The sequence below is a fragment of the Centruroides sculpturatus genome, unplaced genomic scaffold, assembly GCF_000671375.1.
Source record: "Centruroides sculpturatus isolate CEXI.00-Female unplaced genomic scaffold, Cexi_2.0 scaffold592, whole genome shotgun sequence".
In the NCBI taxonomy this organism is placed as follows: domain Eukaryota; kingdom Metazoa; phylum Arthropoda; class Arachnida; order Scorpiones; family Buthidae; genus Centruroides; species Centruroides sculpturatus.
In genome coordinates, this window is record NW_019385417.1 from 319,888 (window position 1) to 342,072 (window position 22,185).

At 28.8% G+C, this 22,185-nt stretch overlaps 1 protein-coding gene and 1 long non-coding RNA gene across 3 annotated transcripts in view; one reads left to right on the forward strand and one right to left on the reverse strand.

The window, feature by feature from the left end:
- The first annotated feature begins 852 nt into the window (after positions 1–852).
- LOC111638788 (four and a half LIM domains protein 2-like) overlaps positions 853–22,185 on the forward strand; it is a 31,942-nt gene continuing 10,609 nt past the window's right edge. Inside the window, exons 1-5 of the mRNA XM_023384545.1 lie at positions 853–1,008; positions 14,429–14,514; positions 14,600–14,780; positions 14,854–15,087; positions 15,191–15,406. Coding sequence (XP_023240313.1) covers positions 922–1,008; positions 14,429–14,514; positions 14,600–14,780; positions 14,854–15,087; positions 15,191–15,406 — 804 coding nt within the window. The 5' untranslated portion in view covers positions 853–921. The remainder of the gene's footprint in view (positions 1,009–14,428; positions 14,515–14,599; positions 14,781–14,853; positions 15,088–15,190; positions 15,407–22,185) is intronic.
- Positions 11,884–21,360, reverse strand: LOC111638789. Of its 2 annotated transcripts, XR_002758946.1 has the most exons (5): positions 21,011–21,360; positions 14,389–14,545; positions 13,530–13,682; positions 13,101–13,307; positions 11,884–12,117 (listed from the first exon to the last, which is right to left on the reverse strand). It is a non-coding gene; the product is annotated as an uncharacterized LOC111638789 (long non-coding RNA). The 2 variants fall into 2 exon arrangements; XR_002758945.1 differs by lacking the exon at positions 11,884–12,117 and having other exon boundaries at positions 13,056–13,307.

Here is a 22,185-nt window from a genome sequence, read left to right on the forward strand (position 1 = left end):
CCACTGAGAGTATCCAACAGTGGCAGGTAATTTATAGAATTTTAAACAAGTGGGATTAAGAGCAATTCCCAAACAACATGGAGCATTTATGGATGAACAAACTACTGGAAATTAATTCCACCTTTTCCTATAAATTTTCTTAGATACTAAGTTAAATTTTAAGTTTTATTCACTATGGCGTAACTAGGGAGGGGTCCAGGGAATCCGTCTCTCCCTTCGTAATAAAAAAGTTAATAAAAATGCTAAATATAGGAAAAATAATTTAATTGTGGAGTTAATTATTGACTTATAATATATATACATATTTGTTATAACCATTATATATCGAATATTTATTAAAATGTAGAGTGATTCGTATTAAATTTTAACTTCTGCCCCACTTTTACATCGAATCTGTTATGCTATTGTGAATACATTTGAGTTTATAGATATTTGGTCATTTTTCATTGGTTAAAACTTTATCCTCACGTATAAAACACCTAAATAGGGGCCAGTTCCTCATAGAAAGTCTTCCGGAGAGTCACACCTTCTTGTTCGATCGCCCACGTGTTACGTTGCCTTCTTCTATAAATCCAAATCCAATTGAAAAATCTCTTTCTCTCTCTGTGGGCCCGTTAACGAGTATCTCAAATTTCTTTATTGTTAATCCTAAACATTATAAATGTAGAAAAATTCACTGCCTTATTGCGGAATATTTGTAATCGATTATCTCATAAAGGAAACGAGTAAACTATAAACCCCTTTGCTAAACTTTCCCCCACAACATTTAAAAATCGGACAGGCATGCGCATTGGACAGAGGCGAACTCACCTCCGGTTACAGATTTGGGAGAAGTTTATAGAGAGAGGATACCGCCTGGCGGTCAAACAGCGAGATAGAGTAGGTCGAGAGTAAAGCGGGCAGAAACAACAGGTTGGTAGAATGGCGACTACCGCAATTGTTGCCTTGCAGAACGGTGCCGGCGATCAGCAGATGGCCAAAACAACCGATGAAGCTTATTTGAAAACGGTAAGTCATAGTCTTTAATCTTAAATACGATTTATTGTCCGATTACAGATGCTTCTGTATTAGTTGTCACTTTCTTGGGAAAGTTTTCATAAACTGTCAAAACTGTTTACCGTTTCGTCGGCGTGTTTATCTCGTATCTTTGGATCTTTTCCACGGGATATTGTCACTTTTTAGGGGTTTCGTCTAGGAAAAAATGGCTTATAAACATATAAATTAGTTTTAAAAATAATAATAATAATTGGAGTAAAAGTGTAAATTGATACTTGATTGTGATATTTGATACTTTACATTTAGATTAGTAAGCTGGGTGAAGGTCTACTTCGACTTTAGCTGAAGTTATCGGTAAATAAACAGTTTCGAAAACTTAAAATAACGAATATAAATGTGTTGTAAACTGTTATAAATTTCAAAACAAAAAAAAATATTCCTTCCTCCTTTGCAACTGGTTTTAATTAGAATGAAATCTAGTAACGGTCTGATAGAGTTTAACTTGTTATTACAAAACTTTATGAGGTTATTATGGTATTTTGATATACTATTACTAAAAATTTAATGTAAGAATATGTGTAGATCGAGTTACAGTTTGAGAATGTCAATACAATTAATGTTATTGTGGAGAAGTATCGAACAGTAGGAGCTGTCACCTTCATCATCTCCACCTGTCTACGACACAATGCACTGATTGAATAGTCAACTGACTTGTATGGCGACTATGAATTCTAGTGAACAGGAAACGACACTTCCTTCTATAACTCTTTTGACGTATTCGTTTTAATTATAACTGAAGGATAATATATTGCTAAATAAACCGCAGTTAGGCTGAGAAAATAAAACGTCTCGATGATGCGATTTGTCTGAACACGGAACAGGACATCCTTATCGAAATCTTATCAACAGTGTAAGAATCAACACGAATTGTTTCGAAAAAATACATGTTTATATATATATATTCACTTATATTTATAATTAAACTAATCTAATTGACTTTGACATCGAAATAATGTAAACAATATTAATAAATGATTATTAATTGCAGAAAATAGCATGAGAATATCACCGGGTGTTAAAATAGTTTATGAACTCTATCAATTTAATTTAATCCTCTCTCTAATTCTTATTTAACGTAGATAAACAAAATGATTAATTTTCTCGAATTTTTATTTTATTTTATTTTCTTTGGCATTGATATAATTTTTAATCGGCTAACAATGAGGTGATTCTTTCTATCAAAAGCATTATTGTTGATTTAACCTATTTCTCCTTACGTGGGAGTATTATAAACAGAAGTGGGTTGTAGAATCAAAGATCAACAATTGACCTTGATTGTCATTTATGTCCAGGAAGTAAAGTGCCGAATTTTTCCATGATTCTTGGCTATCTCAGGTAAGACCTTAGATACGAAACAATCCCTTTTTTAAATTTAAAACAATCGTGATGGAGGATGAGCGTATAAGAAACGCAATTCATTGTCTGAAGAGTTCATCGGAAATGCTATAACGATATATTATCATTCGACTGTAATGATATATATTATTCTTAATTACAAAAATTGACTCTTACATCACCTTTATGCCAACAGTTGTAACCTAATTAACCATTTAGGTTATTTAGTCAATTTAGGCTATTTTGTTTTATCCCAATCTAGACAGGTCAGTGTAGGGTTAATTAGATATAATGTTACGTAACAGTCCCAAATTTTTGATAAATTCTCTTGTAGAAAATATCAAATAATAACCTGATAAAAGCACACACGTGACGTCTATACCGGAAAAGCAAGATGGTGAGATGGAAAATGTCACGAACTGCAGTCTTCCAGTCTTTTAATAGCCGTTCTCTAATAATTTATCCGGTTATTATTAGAAATATATGGCTACCGTATATTGTAAAGAAATCTTTTGTTATCATAATGTTAAAGTGGCGTGCATCTGGTGCGGGCGTTATGCCAATATGAGGTTAGAAACGAACGATTTAGTTCATATGTATCATTCGTGAACAGGTCGTTGTGTGGTAAACGAGATTTAAATGCCCTTCGTGGTGGGATGAGACATTTGTAGACGCGTCAATGTCAATGTTGGTAATTTGCAATTAGAAGTCACGCTTGGGTGATACGTTCGTCTGTGACTTCTAACTTGACCTTTGAGTCACTCACGCTGTATGATTTCGGACATATAAATCTAGGTCTATATTTTTAACAATAAATTGCTACGGTTTTTATTCACTCCTTCGAATTTTATGCTACTTTTAACACGCGTCAATTATCTTTGTATGGAGTAACAGCATTATTCTTAAAAAAAAATGGGTTTGTGTCTACCAGATAAAAAAAAAAAAGGTTAGCCTACTCGAGTTGTCTTATTTGATTCCCGTATTTGGAAGATTTTTAAAATATGTACCAGTTGTACTTTATGATAGATTTTAGCCACCGTGTTTGACAAATTACGTAATCCTATAATTGAGTTACGCAAACATCATGTCAGAAGTATGTTCCCGTTTCGCAATTTAAACATCTGATTTCAACTTATATCATTTTACAAAGTATTAAATAAAATTTACTTTACTTTATTTTAAAGTTACTCTTCTTAAACTCGATAAAAAGAACTCGAATTATCTTTAACTCCATTTGTAATTTTACCATTTGTTTTTTTTTTCTTGGTAGAACATAGATATCGTATATATTTAGGTTAGTTGGAGAAGAGTTGCCATTCTGACTCGTTAAACCAGAAATTTGTGGCACAAATAGGACTTGACCTTCGATCCTAAAAGAGGCCGGGATGCTTGAACGTACTTCTTAAAGTCCGAAATTTCAGTAAAGTAACTCAGAATTGATCTGTAACTTTGTTTGAATCTCGAAGTATTTGATGAATGACTACTAAGTTATTTCTTCGCTAAAGGGGGGGGCGAAGTCTGAATGGATTCCGTTGTTTTCCGAGCGAACTTTATTTTATAAATATCTCAAGCCTGCTGTTACTTGTGAAATATATGTATTGTTTCATCAGAACTATGGTCTATTATATAAAGAACGTTATACAGGCCGCTCTTCTATTTATGATCAACCTCCTGTAAATTCTGATTACATTTTATATTATATATACATTAGACCAAATGATGTTAGAATTATATATTACAATCTTTTTTTGTTGTTGTTATTTTAATTTTTAATACAGGTGATGTCTCTAAGACAATAACAACTACCCCAATTCAACGAACAATAAACAATTTACTTATTTAATTATCTAAATCGTGCAAAAAATACTTAGAAATGAAGTAATCTTCTGTAAAATAATCTAGAGCTGTTATATATATATATATATAGTCAAACCTCGATATAGCGCAACATTGATAAAGTACGTGAAAATTGATCTTCCTCATAAATACTAAATATAGAACCTTCAATATCTGTGAATTACTAAATTTACGATTTTTCACTGCAATCACTACTTACTTTAGCGCCATACTCGATTTAGTGCCAGTTTTATAGGAGAACAAATGGTGACACTAAATCGAAGTTTGTATCAGAAATTCCGAAGGAATGTCGTTAAATCATAATTGTAAGTTGTGTAATTTCTCTCCCGAATTACTTTTATAACCGATCGTATTAAAAGCCACAGTTATTTTAAGTATTTTCTATTTAATATTCTATTTTGTATTCTCATCTCGTAGTCGAATTTTTAGTCTGCGTGGGATGTTGACCTATGCAAAGTCATGTAAATGGCGTCAGAGGCCTGAAAGTCTGTCACGAATAAAAAGTAGAACTTGAATCGTCCCAGTCAGTAATTACTCATAACTAAAATAAGAAATAAAAACACTTTTTACTTTCTTTTAAAAAAATATTTGATTGTGATGCAAAATAATTGGGAAGTGCAAAAGTTGTCATAATCAAATCGCCTACGTACAAACTTATATTTTCCGGGTTTCAAAATGTCACAGATAATCAACTTTAGTATTTATTTTGAAGATAAATCTGTTGATGAGTTTATCTTATCTTCTACGATCGTAAATTGTGAGAAAATATAGCAGAGAAGGTGTGAAAACATGATGCATGCATTGCACTACTTAGATAAGAGGCTACTAACTAAACAGTTTATGAAAGTTAAAAGTTTGTCACCCACTTAAAAAATTATGAAATTAAACAGTAGTAGAATATTTTTTTATAATTTTGTTTGTTACAAGTTGAAATCATTAAAGTAAAATATTTGACGGAAAAAAATGCCAGTTTTCAAATAAATACAATTAAAATGTTTGGATATATTTTAATGTTTATATAGTCAAACCTGTGATTGACGACCACTGACGGAAATATAAAAAATAGCTGTTGTTTGGAGATTAATTTGTACGAATTTTATAAAGAAACGTCCCTGGGGGAAATGAAATTTTTAGAGATGACCGTTATTAGAGGTTTATTTGGCCGTAATAAAACTTTGAAAATATTAAAATATAACTTTAAAAATTTTAAAAACTGAAGTTTTCTGACTAAACCATTTTATATTTGATAATATGAATCTCGAACACATCCCATTTTAACTAAAACAATACACAACAAAATAGGCGTTTCCTTATAAAACAGCTCGTAAACCCTTTTTAAAATGGACTTATTGCGAAAACACTAGTTTTTATTTTGTTAATTGCATATTTACTTTTCGTTTGTTAGAATTTATGAATAATTTATTTTATAAAAATTGCTATTTAGATAATATAATTTGTTATTCGCTATTCGATTCTGGAACAGTTTGATATGGGCGTCGCCATTTTGTAAATCGCAAAAATACCACCTGGCAAGAACGACTTTCGGTGTAAGGCTGCATTACTGTATAATCTTTCAATATTATTAGTCTCAACCTCGTATACTACTTTATTTTTCCTTAACAGCACTACTAATCTTGTTATTCGATCTGCTTCGTATATAGAGACAGAGTGAAGAGGAAGGGAAACTATGCTGTCGAACTTTCGATAAGGACATTTCTGAACAGTAACCATTTTTTCAGGATGTTTTTTTGAACAAATATGCATAAAAATAACCTCCTAACTACGGCCATTTTTATATTTTCATCAGTGGCCGTTGTTCAGAGGTTTGACTGCACAGCCTATATGTATATGTATTTCTTTTTTAACTAAAAAAAGATGTTTTTATTCACATCATCTGTTATTCAAGTCTTGTAAAAGTATTCTTAAAGTTTAGATTTAAAAAAAAATTATGAAATAAAATTATAATCTGTAGCATACTATACTTATACTCTCAGTGTTTATGATTAATTTACTCGATACGTAACTGCTCGGAAACAAAAGATATACTTTCTTTCTTGTGTATAAATAGAAGAAAGACACACATTGATCTTCGATGCGCATCTCTGCTGATAAGAAATTAGCATAAGAGAACCATCATTTGTAGAAAAGCTATTATAGGGTATGCATTATCAGGCACGATTATCTTTTTTTTTTTTCGACAGGATTTACCGGATTCTCTCTACAAGATGCAATTAATTCCGTGTTGTGATTAACCAGTTTCTAACAAGACTAACGAGTTTTATTTCGAAATCAAATTTTAAAAATTCCCTATTTTCATTTTCATCTATGAAAACGAAAATAGACTTTTATAAAGATATAAATTTTGTAGAGATGTTTATAAAATTTATTTATTATTATTTCATTTGTTCAAAAACAGGCTAAAGGGGCCTGCAAAAGGCAGAAGGAATAGGCTTTATCCCCTGGTCCCATACAAGCTCTCGACGGCTCCGAATGTGAGGCCCTAAACTACAGACTCATAACACCAGGTCTGAAGCTATAGCTTGTTTATCCTATGCGCAAATCAGGACCTGAACATAATACAGTACTTGTAAAACATTAGTTTTGTAAGTTCTATATTCGGGTCTTGATTAATACAGAATTTCTATCTTATTCCAAGTTTTAGCTGGAATACGCCAATTCCTCTTCATTTACAATGAAAGAATTCAGGAAAAAAAAACGTTATTTTCATCATCATTTTGAGCTGACATACTTAAAAATACTTCGTCCATTTTTATTTTTAATGATTTTCCTTAAAGATTCTATATAAAAGCGATCACATACAAAGATTACTTATCAGAAGAACAAGCCCAAGAGCTTAATGTATGCTTGATTAACTGTTATTAATAGAGTAAACAAATGAAACAGGTAATATAAAGTAGAATTTCGAGAAAATTATTAACATATGAATAACTTTAAATGAAAAATTAAAATTCGATAGTCACATCTAATTTTTTTCAATACTTATTAAAAATTATTGGCCTATTTTTATGTAGGTTCTATGATGATAAATTTTTAAAAAACTTGTTATATACGAAACTTGTATTTTATTCAGGTTAAAGGTTTGCATATTTACAGTTTTATACATCTTATTTACATGCCAATTCTTCAGTTTCTTCCCGAAATCCATCAAAAGAGTATATAAAAGATCCAAATTTCACTGTATATTAATTAAAATTAATATGGAGGAAGTACAGTACAGTACAATATCAAATATAAAATAAATAAACATCCGTTATGTAGTGATTAAAAGCGTTTCCTTTTATATTTTTCTGGAATAAAATTTATAAACGTTTCTTCACAAAAATTGCTGATACTCGCCATTTAATATTTTATTTATTCGTCAAATTAAGATTAATTTAAAAATAAGCCGAGAGAGAACGAATCGAGTTTTGGCAATTGCTTATCTTCATATCATTTTTATTTGTTTTTTATTTTATTTTGTAAGCACAATCGACGAAATTAAGACAAAGGTCAACTCTCTTCCCACATCAATCATATCTGCATAACTCGTACTCGCAAACAAACCTACGCAAAGGGAATGTTTTCGACAATAAAATAGCAAGCAAAAACTTAAAAAAAAAAGGTTTTGATTGTTTCTCTCTCGCCTACTTTATTCTCGTGACGTCACGAAGGCTGTCACGAACTCGTTTCAAGGCCGAGCAGATGCGATCGATGAGAATCGAATGATCGATTTCAACTCCCCGCCCATTGTTTCTTTTTGTATCATTGACAATGGAGCCAAATTCTAGTTTTTTAATTTGTTTGCGGTGGGAAATTATATGAAGTTTCACTTAACACGAGACGGTTTTCGTGGAGGTGGATGTTCTTGGAAGAAAGTGGCAACAAGTGATAAAGTAACAGGTGGGCGTGTTACGTCGTCACGCCGTTGCTCGCCATTTATGGAAGTGATCTGATAGAAAGGAATGACGTCAAAAAAATGCTGCCCTTTTTTAATATTCCATATTTACTTTCTATTTAATTTTATCTCTAATTAGCATCAGATTAAATATACTTAATTATTTTAATTATCTCAGTTGGGGTATGTAAAAAACAAATATAATACCCTTCAAATATATTATATACAAATGTTATAAATGATTATTAAATATCTTATAACAGGTTTAACGCTTCGAAATTACAGGCCTATCGCGATAATGCATCTGTAATTTTATTTTTAAATTAAACAAGTGTATTAAATTTCCTATTAGAGACTACAGACGAAAAATATCAATATAATTTGATATCAATTAACGTTACGGATGATTTGACTATCTAATAACCGAAAAAAATGTAATCCCCGCGTATAATTTACTGTAGAAATCTATTTTGTAAGTTGCATCATAGTTACTTGATATCTTATTCACTAGAGGAATTCAGGATTTATGAATATATATACTTTTTTCCCAATGACCTTTGTTCTATAAACAATTGTTCTAGAATCATAGAAATTAGAGTAAAAATTCTGTCCTTAATATCAATAATTTAAAACTAGAAATGTCACTCACATTTATGCAGCTTTAATGGATATTGTGAAGACGTACAGTACAGGTACTAGTAAACTAATTTATTCATTTTACCAGAGAGTTTGGTGAGATACGGCAAAGCAACACATTGACGATCTGCCGAGGGGCGACACTTTCCGGAGAACTTTTTGACCCCTGTTTAGGTGTTAGACACGTGAAAAAATCGTGAAAACTCCACGTGGCCAGCCCTTTGGAAGGAGCGAACTTTCTGTTTCATTTTGTGTTCCAAAGTTTTTATAATTTTATTTTAATGAATAAATACACGTGTATCATCACGATAAGATACAATTTCTTGACCTGATGGATACAGAAACATAGAAGGAAAGTTTACAATTTACTTACAATAAACTTCATTCAATTCAGAGAAAATTTGTTGCATAAATTGAAAATATACATAAAATTGTCTTTAATTATATTAACATGAAATTATATATTTTTTTAATTAGAAATTTAATTCGATGAATCGTAATTTACAAAAGGTTAGATTGATTGGATAAGGCAACGCAACATGTGGAAGATCTGCCAAGTGGTAGTGCCTCCTGGGAGAACTTTCTATGAGAAACTAATCTCTATTTAGGTATTAGACACGTGAAGAAAACCTGGAAAATTCCACGTGGCCATCCCGTTGTCAGGTGCAAACCCTCGACTGATGTTGGTAATTTTATCCACTGGACCATTGGTGGGTTTGATTTACAACGGATGTAGCTGTACTCGCATATATTTACAGTATTAACATTATGATAAAGTTTTTGTATAAAAATTACTTTGACTACTCGTTTTTCGTTAATTACAGATTATTATTTTAAAGTAAAATGTTTATTTGATTTTTAAGAATTTAATGTAATTATAATTCAAGACGCGTATTGTGAAAATAATGTTTCTAATGTTTCTCCGAATTAGTGCCCTGGGCATTAGGTCAACAAATTCGAGTTGCGCCGACAGCAATGACAAATTTCAACATCTACAAATATTACACTCTCAATTCAAAAATTCTTTATAATATTTGATATTAATATTTAAATGCGCAACTTCGTAAAACTTAACAACATTTTGTAAGTAGGTTCAAAGCTTCTTGTAATGCATTTTTTTTAAGGTTTAAAGTAATTTATATGCGCTATCCTTTTATTTGTTTAGAAAATAATCAGTTTTTCTGGTAATGGACTCGAAGATGACATTACGTAAATGTGTGTAGACCTATTAATATTCTCATTGCGGCAAGAACAAGAGACACGTCCAGAGAATGTTAATGTTCTGAACTAAATCTTTTCTTTTTTTCTCTCAATTCTTATCACGAAATGTAATTTCTTTTGCATTTGTTTGGAATGAAACTGTCTTTTATGTCGTATTATGTAATTTGTTAAATTAAAAACAATTACATGTTTTTTAAATAATAAATTTCTTGCCTTATAAAAAATGTATTTATTCCTATTTGCTATGATTAAAACGTGAATATCGAAACGTCATGCCATGCCGACAATTATGCAATTTTCATGTTATATAAACAATATATTAATGATAACGTGTAATTCTTTTAATATTTATTGCAAATCATTAATAATTTGGAATTTTTCTTGATATGCCTAAACTTCGAAACAAATTTTCACATATTTTTAAAATGTAAACATAATTTTCAATATTTTTATTGTGAAAGATTCATTTTGGCATCCTTGAATTATTACATATAATTTGATGGGATAAGGCAACATAACACTTATGCGATCTGCAAAAAGCGTGGACTTTCTGTGGAAAACTGGCTCTTATTTAGGTAGACACGCAAAACTCCACGCGGCTGGCTCGTCGGTCAGATGCGAACCCACGACTACTAGTGTTCAGTGGTTTTATCCATTTATCCACTGGTGAACTTATCTGTAATTTGGAAATTCTGCTAGTTTCTTATTAGTCTTCGTCTCTATTGTATACCGAGCTTCTATAATGTTCTTCTTATCTTTCTTAGGAGAAGAAAGAAAGATCTAAAACTTGTTTCAAGCCTAAAAGATACAGGCATTATACTTGAAGAAAATTTCAAGATAATTTAATAATCCATTTTTTCCTATATTTTTTGACTTATAAAAATTTTAAAGGACTTTATTTTTTTCCTTAGTAAACTTATATGATGACTAATTATGTATTGTTTAAGAGTGGCTACAATGTTACAATTTCAAACTTTTTCATTTATTTACTGAAATTTATACTAAATTTTCCTAAAAAGTTGTTTCTTATTACATGTCTAATGCAAAAATAAAAACATGTCGTGATTGAGTTACAAACCAAAAAACGTAACGCCTATTTTTCTCATATTATTCCTGATTTAATTTTTAAACAAGTGAATGAAGGATAGACCTAAGTCAAAGATTATTCGAGAAAACGTCTAATTATCTTATATATATTTGTATTATAATACACAATAGGAACATACATATTACAATTCTGTTTTCACGGGGATTAAAAATAATTCACGAAAATGGTTTTTGTTAACTGACATCTTATTTTACGCAAATAAGATACATTAAATGTGTAAAAATTAAACATCTGATTTAGTTAAAAGACTTAGAAATTCTGATTTCTTTAATGTTAAAAATTAATTCATTTAATATCGCCTGAGAGATAAGAAATCGTGCTTCACTGTGAAGAATCCAGGTTCGAATTCAATCTGAATCTTTAAAACTGTTCGTGGGTAATAGCTCGATGTAATGAACCACATTCTTCTTTCGTGTTGACAGATGCCATTGTGATTATGCCTATTAGTAAAGGGCAGAGTTGAAATAGAACCCTCATATTCCATCGTATATCTGATAAATTTATATCTAATAACTTTTTATTGTATTAGCTTAATTCTAAAAGATAACTTTTCCTTAAAATATTGTGCCTACGAGTGTCAGATATCACTACTGAACAGTAATAGGGATAGCCGCGAACGCACGTAATACAAAGAAATTCAGAATATTTTAAAAAAATTATATACTTGTTTATATATATCTTAAGGTTTAGATTAGCTTGATGAGGTAAGACAACACATGGACGATCTGCCAAAGTAGTAGTGCCTCTCGGATGGACTTTCTGTGGAAAACTGGCCTCTATTTAGGTGTTAGACACGCGAATAAAACCCAGAAAATTCCATGCCATTGGTGGGGTGCAAACCCACAACCAGCTACTACTGTTTAGTATTTTATCCACGCAGCCACTGTTGAGCTCTAAGTTACTTGGACTAGAATCAATTGAGGGACCGAATCCGGACAAGCAACTCCAGGAAATTTTTATTTGCGGTCTGTCCCGGATATATGGGATCCCATTCCTCACCACATCGGGCCTAGAAAAAAAGCCCTTTTAGTACTCATAGGATGGAAAGACTCCTAAAAAATGACTGGAATATTAAGGGTATATTAAATAAATCTCATTAATGTAACTAATATGGACACGGATATACAACTAAAAATTGTATTTGTTACAACCTCTTACGTAACGGAATATTGTTCATATTTGAATAGGATAAGCATTACTTAACTTCCGGTTATCTATCGAAAATTGTCTTAGCAAATTATATTTAGTCATCGTTTTCGCACTTCCATATAAAGATGCTGCTTATGGTAGAAGGAAAAATGCTACGAGAAATATTGTTTCTTATGAAAGTTTATAGACGAAAACAGTATTTTATAGTTACACAATTAATGATATTTTTTATTATTTTACGCAAGACCTGAGATTCGATATCAGACCGATTCGATTTCAATTGAATAAAAAAAAATTAAATAGTGCTGAACTTCATGATATAGGATATACACCCGATGACCTCGTTTATAAATATTCCAGTAGCATATGTTATAAATTTTATTTTATGAATTTCTTTTTTATTTTATGAATCGAGTTTGTTATGCCTAAAAATCTCAACTATCGCGTATTAATCTTTAATGGCTGAAGTATATATGACACGAACATTTATCTTATTCAATTATTGCCTTGTCGTGATTTCCATATGATTTACGGAGCAAAGATAATTTTTTATATTTAATGAATGTGCAAATTATAAAAAAAATTACCTTCACGACTGCTTTTAATGATTGTTTTCCGGATTTTATAATGGATTTTCGTGCTGTTCCGTTATGCAAGAGGTTGTAACAAATACAAATAATGTGTAAAATAATTGGAATTAGCTTCTCTAGATGGCAGCATCCGTTAGAAAAAAAAAAAAAAGGAAAAAATTGCAGAGTGAAGCATCTTTTTGAGGAAATGAAAAGACGTGGAGAAAAAGTGACAAAATTTATAGAAAGTAAAAATAATCATGAGACGGGTTACTTTAGGTCATTGGATAAATTTGCTGACGTTGGAGAGAAGTGGCTCCGTTTTGTACATAACATCTTATGTGGAATATAGATTCCTGAGAAACTATTCAAGATGATAACTGTGATAATTAGTAGATGAATATGTGCTGTTTAAAACCCGTTCAAGTTTTGTTAAGTCGTTTAGTGAGTACAATATTTTATCTGTTTTCTCTTCTTTCATCTGGAAAAAAAACATATATATATATACTCCTTTTCACTTGCCTGATCGAGTTTAAACGCGCGGCATATATAACTGATTTCACTTATTTTGATCTCGAAATATAAATAAAAAAATTAAATATTTATGTAATAATTATTCGAAAATATGGAGTTTAATTTTGTGAATAATAATTACTAAATCGCTCGTAATCGTTTATGAAATATATAAATAATTTTGACTTACGAGATGTTAGAGGTTGGAAAAAGTACTCGATGTCGCTTGACAACTGCATGAATTATGCTGAAAACTGTATTAAAATCTTTTCTTCGCATTCTTTTTTTTCTTATGATACTAATTTAAACTGTGTACGTTACTCTTTAGTAACAGGAATTTTTTCTGAAAGAAAAATAAGCAAAAAATCGATCATTATATTTGGAAAAAATTTGTTATTTTTAGATTTTTCTAAATAAAATTTCAAGAAATAAATCGTTCAGAGATCAAAAGTTATTTTTTGAGTCATTTATTTTAGACTATTGGACGATAGAATAACGTACCAGTACCATGCAATTTTAACAAATTTAACAAATAGAGAATTAGAGATTGAGAGTATCGTTAAAATTCTATTTGCTAAACTTCGCAAAGTGCTCCGTTTATGCTCCGTTGTCTTTAGAATTAATTGAGAGTTTTTAGTAAAAATGTATAATTTATTTTAGCTATTTTTCTAGATTTTATCCTAAAAATTTGACAATAGACAATAAAGTGGAGTTTATTTCTACTGTATCTTTTGCCTGTTCTTTCTTACAAGTTAGTTACAGTCAAATTATTGAAAATAATCTTAATGAAATTTAAATAACAACTAAATAAAACTGTTACCAGATTGAATTAAAGAATAATGATTTAATTAAAATATAATTTGAAAGTATTAGAATAAAATATGCATTTATATATATATGGTAACTTGAATAATGGATTTTTTTAAGAACATAAATTCATTTTATTATCATAAATAATACAAGAATAATTTATTAATATAAAAGAATAATTAAAAAATTTACAATAAATAAAGTTTATAGTCTATTTTAATGGAAAATTGATATATTACATTGAAATCAATTTGAATATTCTATGAAAATCTTTCTCAGGGAGTATCAGTGAATGAAGTAGACGAAGGTCGTCCATGTTTGAATTGTCGAGATAATTGTCCAGGTTTTACTCCTCATGTTTGGAGGTAAGCCTTTTTTTTATCTTCATACAATATACTGGAGAGAAAAAAAGATTATATATTTTATTATTGTTATTATTATTTTAAAAAGAACTATATGCAATAACTGTAAATGTCCTCGCGAAACGCACGATCTTTACCACGAAGAATTTGTTATCGTAAGAAACAGGATTGGTTTAAAAAATCCTCAGGATCCGAACAAAGTGGTTTCTAAACGAAGAACATTAGAAGAAGGATATTCTTGGATTCCTCCAGGGCTAAACAGTGAGAAGGTTGGAAACCAAATTACAACTACGGAAATATTTTTGAAGTCTTCATGTATGAGTATGTTTCTAATGATTTCAGGTGGAAGAATATTTCTTACAACTTCCAAAAGATAAGATTCCTCGACTTGGTAGTTCAGGCGAAAAATACAGAGACAAACAACTTATCGTTCAGTTACCCAAACAAGATTTAGCATTGGCTTACTGTAAGTTCCTGGATAAAGAGTATCAGAACAATTATGAAGATTTTGTGAACAACAGAAATGAAACTGCTTTGGATATTGGTTATGTAAAGACTATTTTAGAACAGAACATTGTAAGAATTTTGATACACATAATTTTGTAGAATTTGCATATAAATGAATACAATTCTGTATAGATTGCTTTACTTTTAATTAATTAATTTTTTTTTAATCTAGGAATGTCACAAGTGTCAAGGATCTATGGGTCTTGGAGATATTGTAGTACAAGCTCCAAAATTGGGTGAAAACTATTCGTGGCATCCTGGTTGTTTTGTTTGTTGTGTTTGTGAAGAATTATTAGTCGACCTTACGTATTGTGTAAAGGAAAATAAACTATATTGCGAACGTCATTTTGCTGAACAAATCAGGCCTCGATGTGCAGCTTGCGACGAGGTAAGATGCTTCATAAAATTTTCATCAATGTATAATTCTCAACACATTAATCATTGTTAAAGATAATTATTGACCTTTTACAAGAGATTTTTCCAAATAATTTCACTGAAATGTACACAGTTTGGCAAAAGCACATTATTGAATAAGGCTACATTGAAGAGCCATGTTTTTGTAATTTTAAAAGAAATTAACTTTTGAAATAATTTTTATATTGAAATATTCGAATATGTTAGAACATTCGAAACGACAGCCATTATTGTTTCATTTCCTTCCTATAGATCCTAAATTTTAAATTGATTTGAATGAAATTCAAAAATATTTAGATATAAAGCATTTGTCTGAAATTCAAATATTCTTGAATTTTATTCAAATCAGTTTAAAATTCTAGGATTTATGGTAACATAAAGAATTGAAATAGCCAATAAGTTCTTATAAATGATCATTATTGTAACAACATAAATGCAAATTTATATATAACTTATGATTTATATAGTTAATAGAATCTTATAAATAAAAAACATTAAAACTTTAGCATGCTACACTTTTATAAATTGGGAATGACTAGCAGAAGAGACAAAGATAAACATAGATCATATACATTTTTAACACTCTCTGTAAATATTTACTCCAGTGTTTTTCAACCTTTTTTTAATAGTGGTACTGCCATCTTGGTAATTTTTTTCTTGTAACACTCCTATTTCTTTATCACTGTAGAGTTATTATGATTTTTGTACATTTACTAATGCACTTAATAAATATTATGGCATTGCTCAGAACTGTATTTTGCAACACCTCTGAAGTGTTGTTGGTGTCTTGTTTGAAAACCACTGATTTACTCAGTAGAATCACCTCCATAAAATAGATTTTTAATGTTTTGAAAATGATGATAATAAATATCATCATTTTCAAAACATTAAAAATCTATTTGTATATTTTATGGGGGTGATCTACTGAGTTTAATCAGTGGGTTTCAACCAGGGTGCCAAGTATTTTGGCACCCTGTGCTAAATAATTATTAAGTTCACCGTAAATTATTACATATTTTCATTTTTATTTTTGACAGTTGTTAGAACTCTAAATTCAACATCAATTTTAGAATTTTCAATTCTTAAAACTAAAGGTTTTGATTTAAAATAACTTAGAATATCAAAAGGAAAGTAAACTTTTAGAGTTTTACATTATTCTATTTATTTATAGTAATTGAAGGATTTGGATGTAAAAGGTGGTAACTCACATAAATTTAGTTCTAGGAAAAATGCAAATAAAGATTTTTTTTATGTTTGTTCTTGTGCAATACCTTAAAAGGCAAAAAATTATAGAGATGTCTGACTGACATCACTTTTCCTCTATGAGTGTAAATTGATACTTCTGATCATTTCTCAAGAAGAACATTAGGTACAGCAACCTATCAGTAAAGATAACTTGAAAAGTGGATTATCGCTTTTTACACTCTTCAATTATATAATTATCAAATTTGCTTTCTTAGTTAAAAATTCCAGTTTTACTTCCATGAACTTTTATGTAGGTTGATGATAACTGAAATTCTTAAAAAGTTTTCATATTAAATTATCTTATTTTGGTATGAGATACACTGTTAATTAGAAATAGTTATAGAATCTTATTTTATCATGACCATACCTAAGAATATACAGTAATTTTATCATGGAACTGAAAACAGTAAAGACATAAGGCATCTAACAAAATATAATTTTGTTGAATAATAAATGAATTTTTAAATTTCATACAATTACAAATTCATTAAACAATTGTATTTACATAATTAAATGCTCAAGAAGATAGTCTATATTATGTAAAGAAATCCTTTACTTATTTATACATGAAATCTACTGTTTTAACAAAATTTTCATAAACTTTTACTGTACTTCCTACTTTTTAAAACTATTTAACTCTAATTATTGCAAAAAATTATAATTTTTTTCTTTCCATTTTGATTTATACCAGTGATTCTTAATTTCCAAAAGAAAATTTTAAAAATTAATTAAGTAATATAATCTTATCCAAACAATTACTATTTCAAAATTTAAATTTTGTATTATTTTCATCTAATGATCATTTTTTATCACAGTAATAGAACTGAATGTATTTGATTCTTTATATAATTATATTCTCTTTAGAATTATTTGATAGCTAGCTGATGATGATTCTATAGTACTTAAAATACTTGAACCTTTTTATATTTTTCTGCTCAATTAAAGCATTTATGTAGCTTTTTAATTCAACTATATGTAAGAACTTTACTGTTTAATGTTTTCTGTGTGAATGAGTTTAAATATTGGAACATTAAATTTCTCATAATTTAATAAAATTATTCTTTAACTCCAAATTTATTTTTGATAACTTTATTGGAGGTGGAGTAATATTCTTAGTTTAAAACACTTTCATGAAATTAGTATATAAATATCCTATATTTATATTTTTAAAACTATAATTAAATTTAAATTTTTTAAAATTTGAATCATCTATATTTAGCTATTTTTTGTAGTAAAAATAAACTTGCTTAAAAATCACTATTTGGAAACATATACATTTCTTAAATAAAGTCAATTTTTTGTTTAAAGTTTAAAAAATATTTAAGTTTTTATTGAAAAACTAAAACCTACAAATTGTAACTTGTAAAAAGAAACAAATGAAATTTAGCTGTAGAAATATAGAATATTTATTTTATCAAAATTCTGTTTCTATATATAGTAAATATAAATTTGTATGTAGAGAAAGGTGTAGTTATGTCCAAAAATAGTTTTGTGTGGGATAATAAGACTACACATTCTTCTGTAAGTGCATATAATAAATTTTAATTATGGTCACATTAACATCATTTTAGAAAAATAAAATATACAATATTATAATTTAATTTATGTTCATCAGTGGGTGAAATAATAATAATAATATGTTATGTTAGAGGAGAAAAAAATGTTACTGTAAATTTTATTGCAATTATGCAAGATTAAAACTTAAAAACAGAAAATTTTCTTCCAAGCAAATGAATTTTATATTTTCTAATTTAATATTTTGATGGAATACATTAAAATATTTAAGTTTTATGACTTATTTTATTATAAAACATATTATTTTTATGCATTTTAAAGTTAATGAGAATTTTATTGCTTAAATCTAGACCTATTTTAAAAGTTGCTCAATGTTCAAATACATTTTAGTGAACACATTCTTTTGTAATTTATGTTAAACGAAAGTATCTTAAAAATGGGAACATTAATTAGTCATATTTAGCTTGGCAATAGAGTAAGATTTTATGACTGATTTACAGTCTCTTAAAGAATTAGTTTCATGTGTTTTATAATGGGACCATTGACCAGATGTACTCTAAATGTGCAACTTATATGACTTCTAATTTATATATTTTATTGGCATAAATTTATTTTTAATTTTATGATAATCACAATGTTCAGATATTAATTCAAATTAATTTTTTGGAATTTTTCAGTATATTCATGACAGAAATTGAAATTTTTTTAAAGTCTATTATCAAATTAAAACTTGATATTACATTTCATTAGTTACAGTAAGACCCCGCTTAATGCGGGGGATACGTTCCTAGATGGCAAAGTTTCTAAATGAAACAGCATTAAACGAGATAATTTTAACACAGAGTAAATAGGGAAAGGGGAACATGCAACAAAAGATTTTACTTTTAAGTTATTTTTATATTAATTTGCATAATAATATATGTTAAATAACACATAAACATATGCACACAGAAATGTAAAGTTCATTTGTTGTGACCAAAGTCCTGACTCTTCTGAAATTCTTTTGTGATAAAGTCGTGTAGTTTCATTTGTTGCTGTTTTCTTTCCTTAAGCAAATGTCAGTAGCAAGAGATCGCATCCAAAATATCTCATTTTGCTTTTGTACTCCTTTCAAAATCTGAATCATTCATTACAATTTGATCAATGATTTTGGTTATTGTTACCAAATTTTTACGAAGGAAATCTGTAGAGAAATTCTTTGTAGTTCTTCATTTTCAGAGTCACAGTTTTCCAGTTTACATGAATTTCTTCTTCTACCAGTTCTTGAAGGTAGTCGTTGGTAAAACTCTCACCAGAACTTGCAGTAACTCCCTATTATCCTGCTCGTCTACATCTCCCAGTCCTGTTGTATTGATTGGGTTGACAATTTGGTCAACCTAATGATACAGCGATAGGCTCTTCTCATTGAGAATTCTTGGATACTTCCTGCCATAACTTCTTTCACACTCCATTCAATCATTTATCAGTTAATTCTTGCCAAGTGAAAGTCAATTATGCCTATGGCATCCATGATGATATATTTTTTCCAAAATTGCACCAAACAGTTTTAAGGAAAGTATGGCACTATGACAAATTACCACCTTTTGCTGATTTATTATTCCTAAACACAAATCAATGAAATGGCACAATAATTTGAATCAGCGTAAATTTTGAGCTTTTTTTTTGGGCTTTGNTTTAACAGATTCATTACAAAATTAAAATATTTTATATAAAAATGGTATTTATAACTAATTTACCATATTTAAAAAATGTAGCAAGATGAATATTTATTGAATTGGATGAATATTTATATAATTCATATTAAATTAATGTCTACAAGTTATAAAGTTTTATTTTAATTTAATTTTTTGTTCTGCTTTATTTTCAATATTTTTCATGGAAGGAATTGCATGTATTTAATATTTATCATACATTTTTCTTAAATGATGGCATCTGTAAGGATGAAATCATTTAAAATATTTATATAAACTTGTTGGTTTTACGGTAAAAACTTTTATCACAAAATAATATTCAAATTTAATTTTTTTTAATTTTCTCTTTACTTTAAAGGAAATATTTTTTTTAGATACATATTAAAATAAATGATACAATTATTTCACAGGATTTCATTAAAAGAAAAAATTGCAACAGTTTTCTTTAATTTGAGGAATCAGTGATATTTTCTAAAATATTCACTGAAATAACCTTAATTAAAATAGTGTAACAATTGAAATTCTATTACAATTTATTCAGTTTTCTTTCTGGGGAGATTATAATTTGTTAATCAGTACTTTAAAAGACAATTTAATTTGTAATTTGTCTTTTAAGATGCTTAGTTATTAAACATTTGAGTTATATATGATGATATTTATTGCTTCACAAGGTAATATGATTATTTGTAAAATTAACCAATATATATTTTGATTTGGTTGAATTATTATTATTGTTTAAATCTTTATTTTTCTTGAATTTATGACTTTATTTGTTTTTATTAAACTTTGTGTTACATATTTAGTAATTTAATCTGTTATGATGCTGCATTGTTATTGTTTTGAGAATTTTGTTGATCTGTTTTGCTTATTATTTACAATAACACAATTTTTATTACTCCATCATTAATTACTTTAAAATTTTGAAATCTATGCATTAATGTTAAAAATATGATTTTACTCTTCTTAAAACATAGAACTATTCTTAAAGAAATGAGTTTCATACCCATGCTTATAATAAAAGAATCATTATGTAGTTCTTATACTAAAAAAAAAATACAAAATTTAGTTAAAGACTCTACAAATAAATAATATTTATTCGTAGAATTACTGAAATAGATAATACTTACTTTAAAAACCGAGAAAAACACATCAATTATCCATCAAAATTTGCTGATGCGGAGTACATCCGAAATATGTTTCTTGCACTTCAAAATTCGTTACTCTATATTTTTGTTCATTTCCATCTTTAGATACTGATAACCAAACTGTTGTATGAGATAGAAAAAAAAATAAATTTTTTAAGTGTCACAGAAAACTAAAATGAATTCTAAAGTTCGTTTTTTTGAGGCTAGTCTTTCGAAGAGATAGTGCCGTGTTTGTTTCCTCTATCGATTTCCTTGGAGATTGTAGATTTGAGAAGAGTTTAATTGTTCATTCTAAACTTGTCTTATTTTTATCCCCTTGTCTTGTCATCAGTTTTATTCCTTCTCAGTTGATGTTAAATTTAGCAAGAAGACGTCAGGGTCTGTGCTTATCAAATCGTTGGTCGGTGGGTGGAAGCTAAATGTTTGGCAAGGCAAAGATCACCCAGGCCAGTCGTCCTCCTAGACTCCAAACGGGTAACTTGCTCCCATTACTGCCAGAAGGTAAGCAACGAAGATTATCTCGACATATGCTAAATCTTTCTTATATTTTAAAATATATAGGCTATTAGTCTTTTCACTCTTTTTTTTTTTGAGGAAAGTCTTTATTTATGGCATTCTTAATATTAAAAGTCGTTAACAGGTGGAATTTGTTGGCCTAAATTCCGTTCTTTCTTTATTGAAATCTTGTGTGCTGGCTTAGTTTTCGGCATTAAAAATATAATTCCAATTTCCAAATTAAATTAAAGTAAATTTTTAAGTTTATCTGATAATTTTCTGTTTTTTTGGAGTGGGGATAAATTCCAATAAAAAATTAATATGATTCAACGTTATAATTGATCTCCATTCAACTTGTATATAAATATTTGAATATTCACAGATAAAATACGATGACTAACACCTCGATACCGTCCCATCTCCTTTGCCCTTCTGTTTTTAGTCACCCACTGTCTATTTTTAGGGTTGTCGTCGAAAAAATGCTATCCAAGCTATCATATAGAGAGTACATATCATCACAATTTTTTTCTTCTACTTTGGCATATCAAAAAAGCATGTTTGAGTTAAGCTTTAACACTTAACGAGAATGAAAATAAGTCTATTAAGAAAATCATTCGAAAAAATAAGAATTTCTTGAGAACAAAAAAGGAATGTTTTTGCAT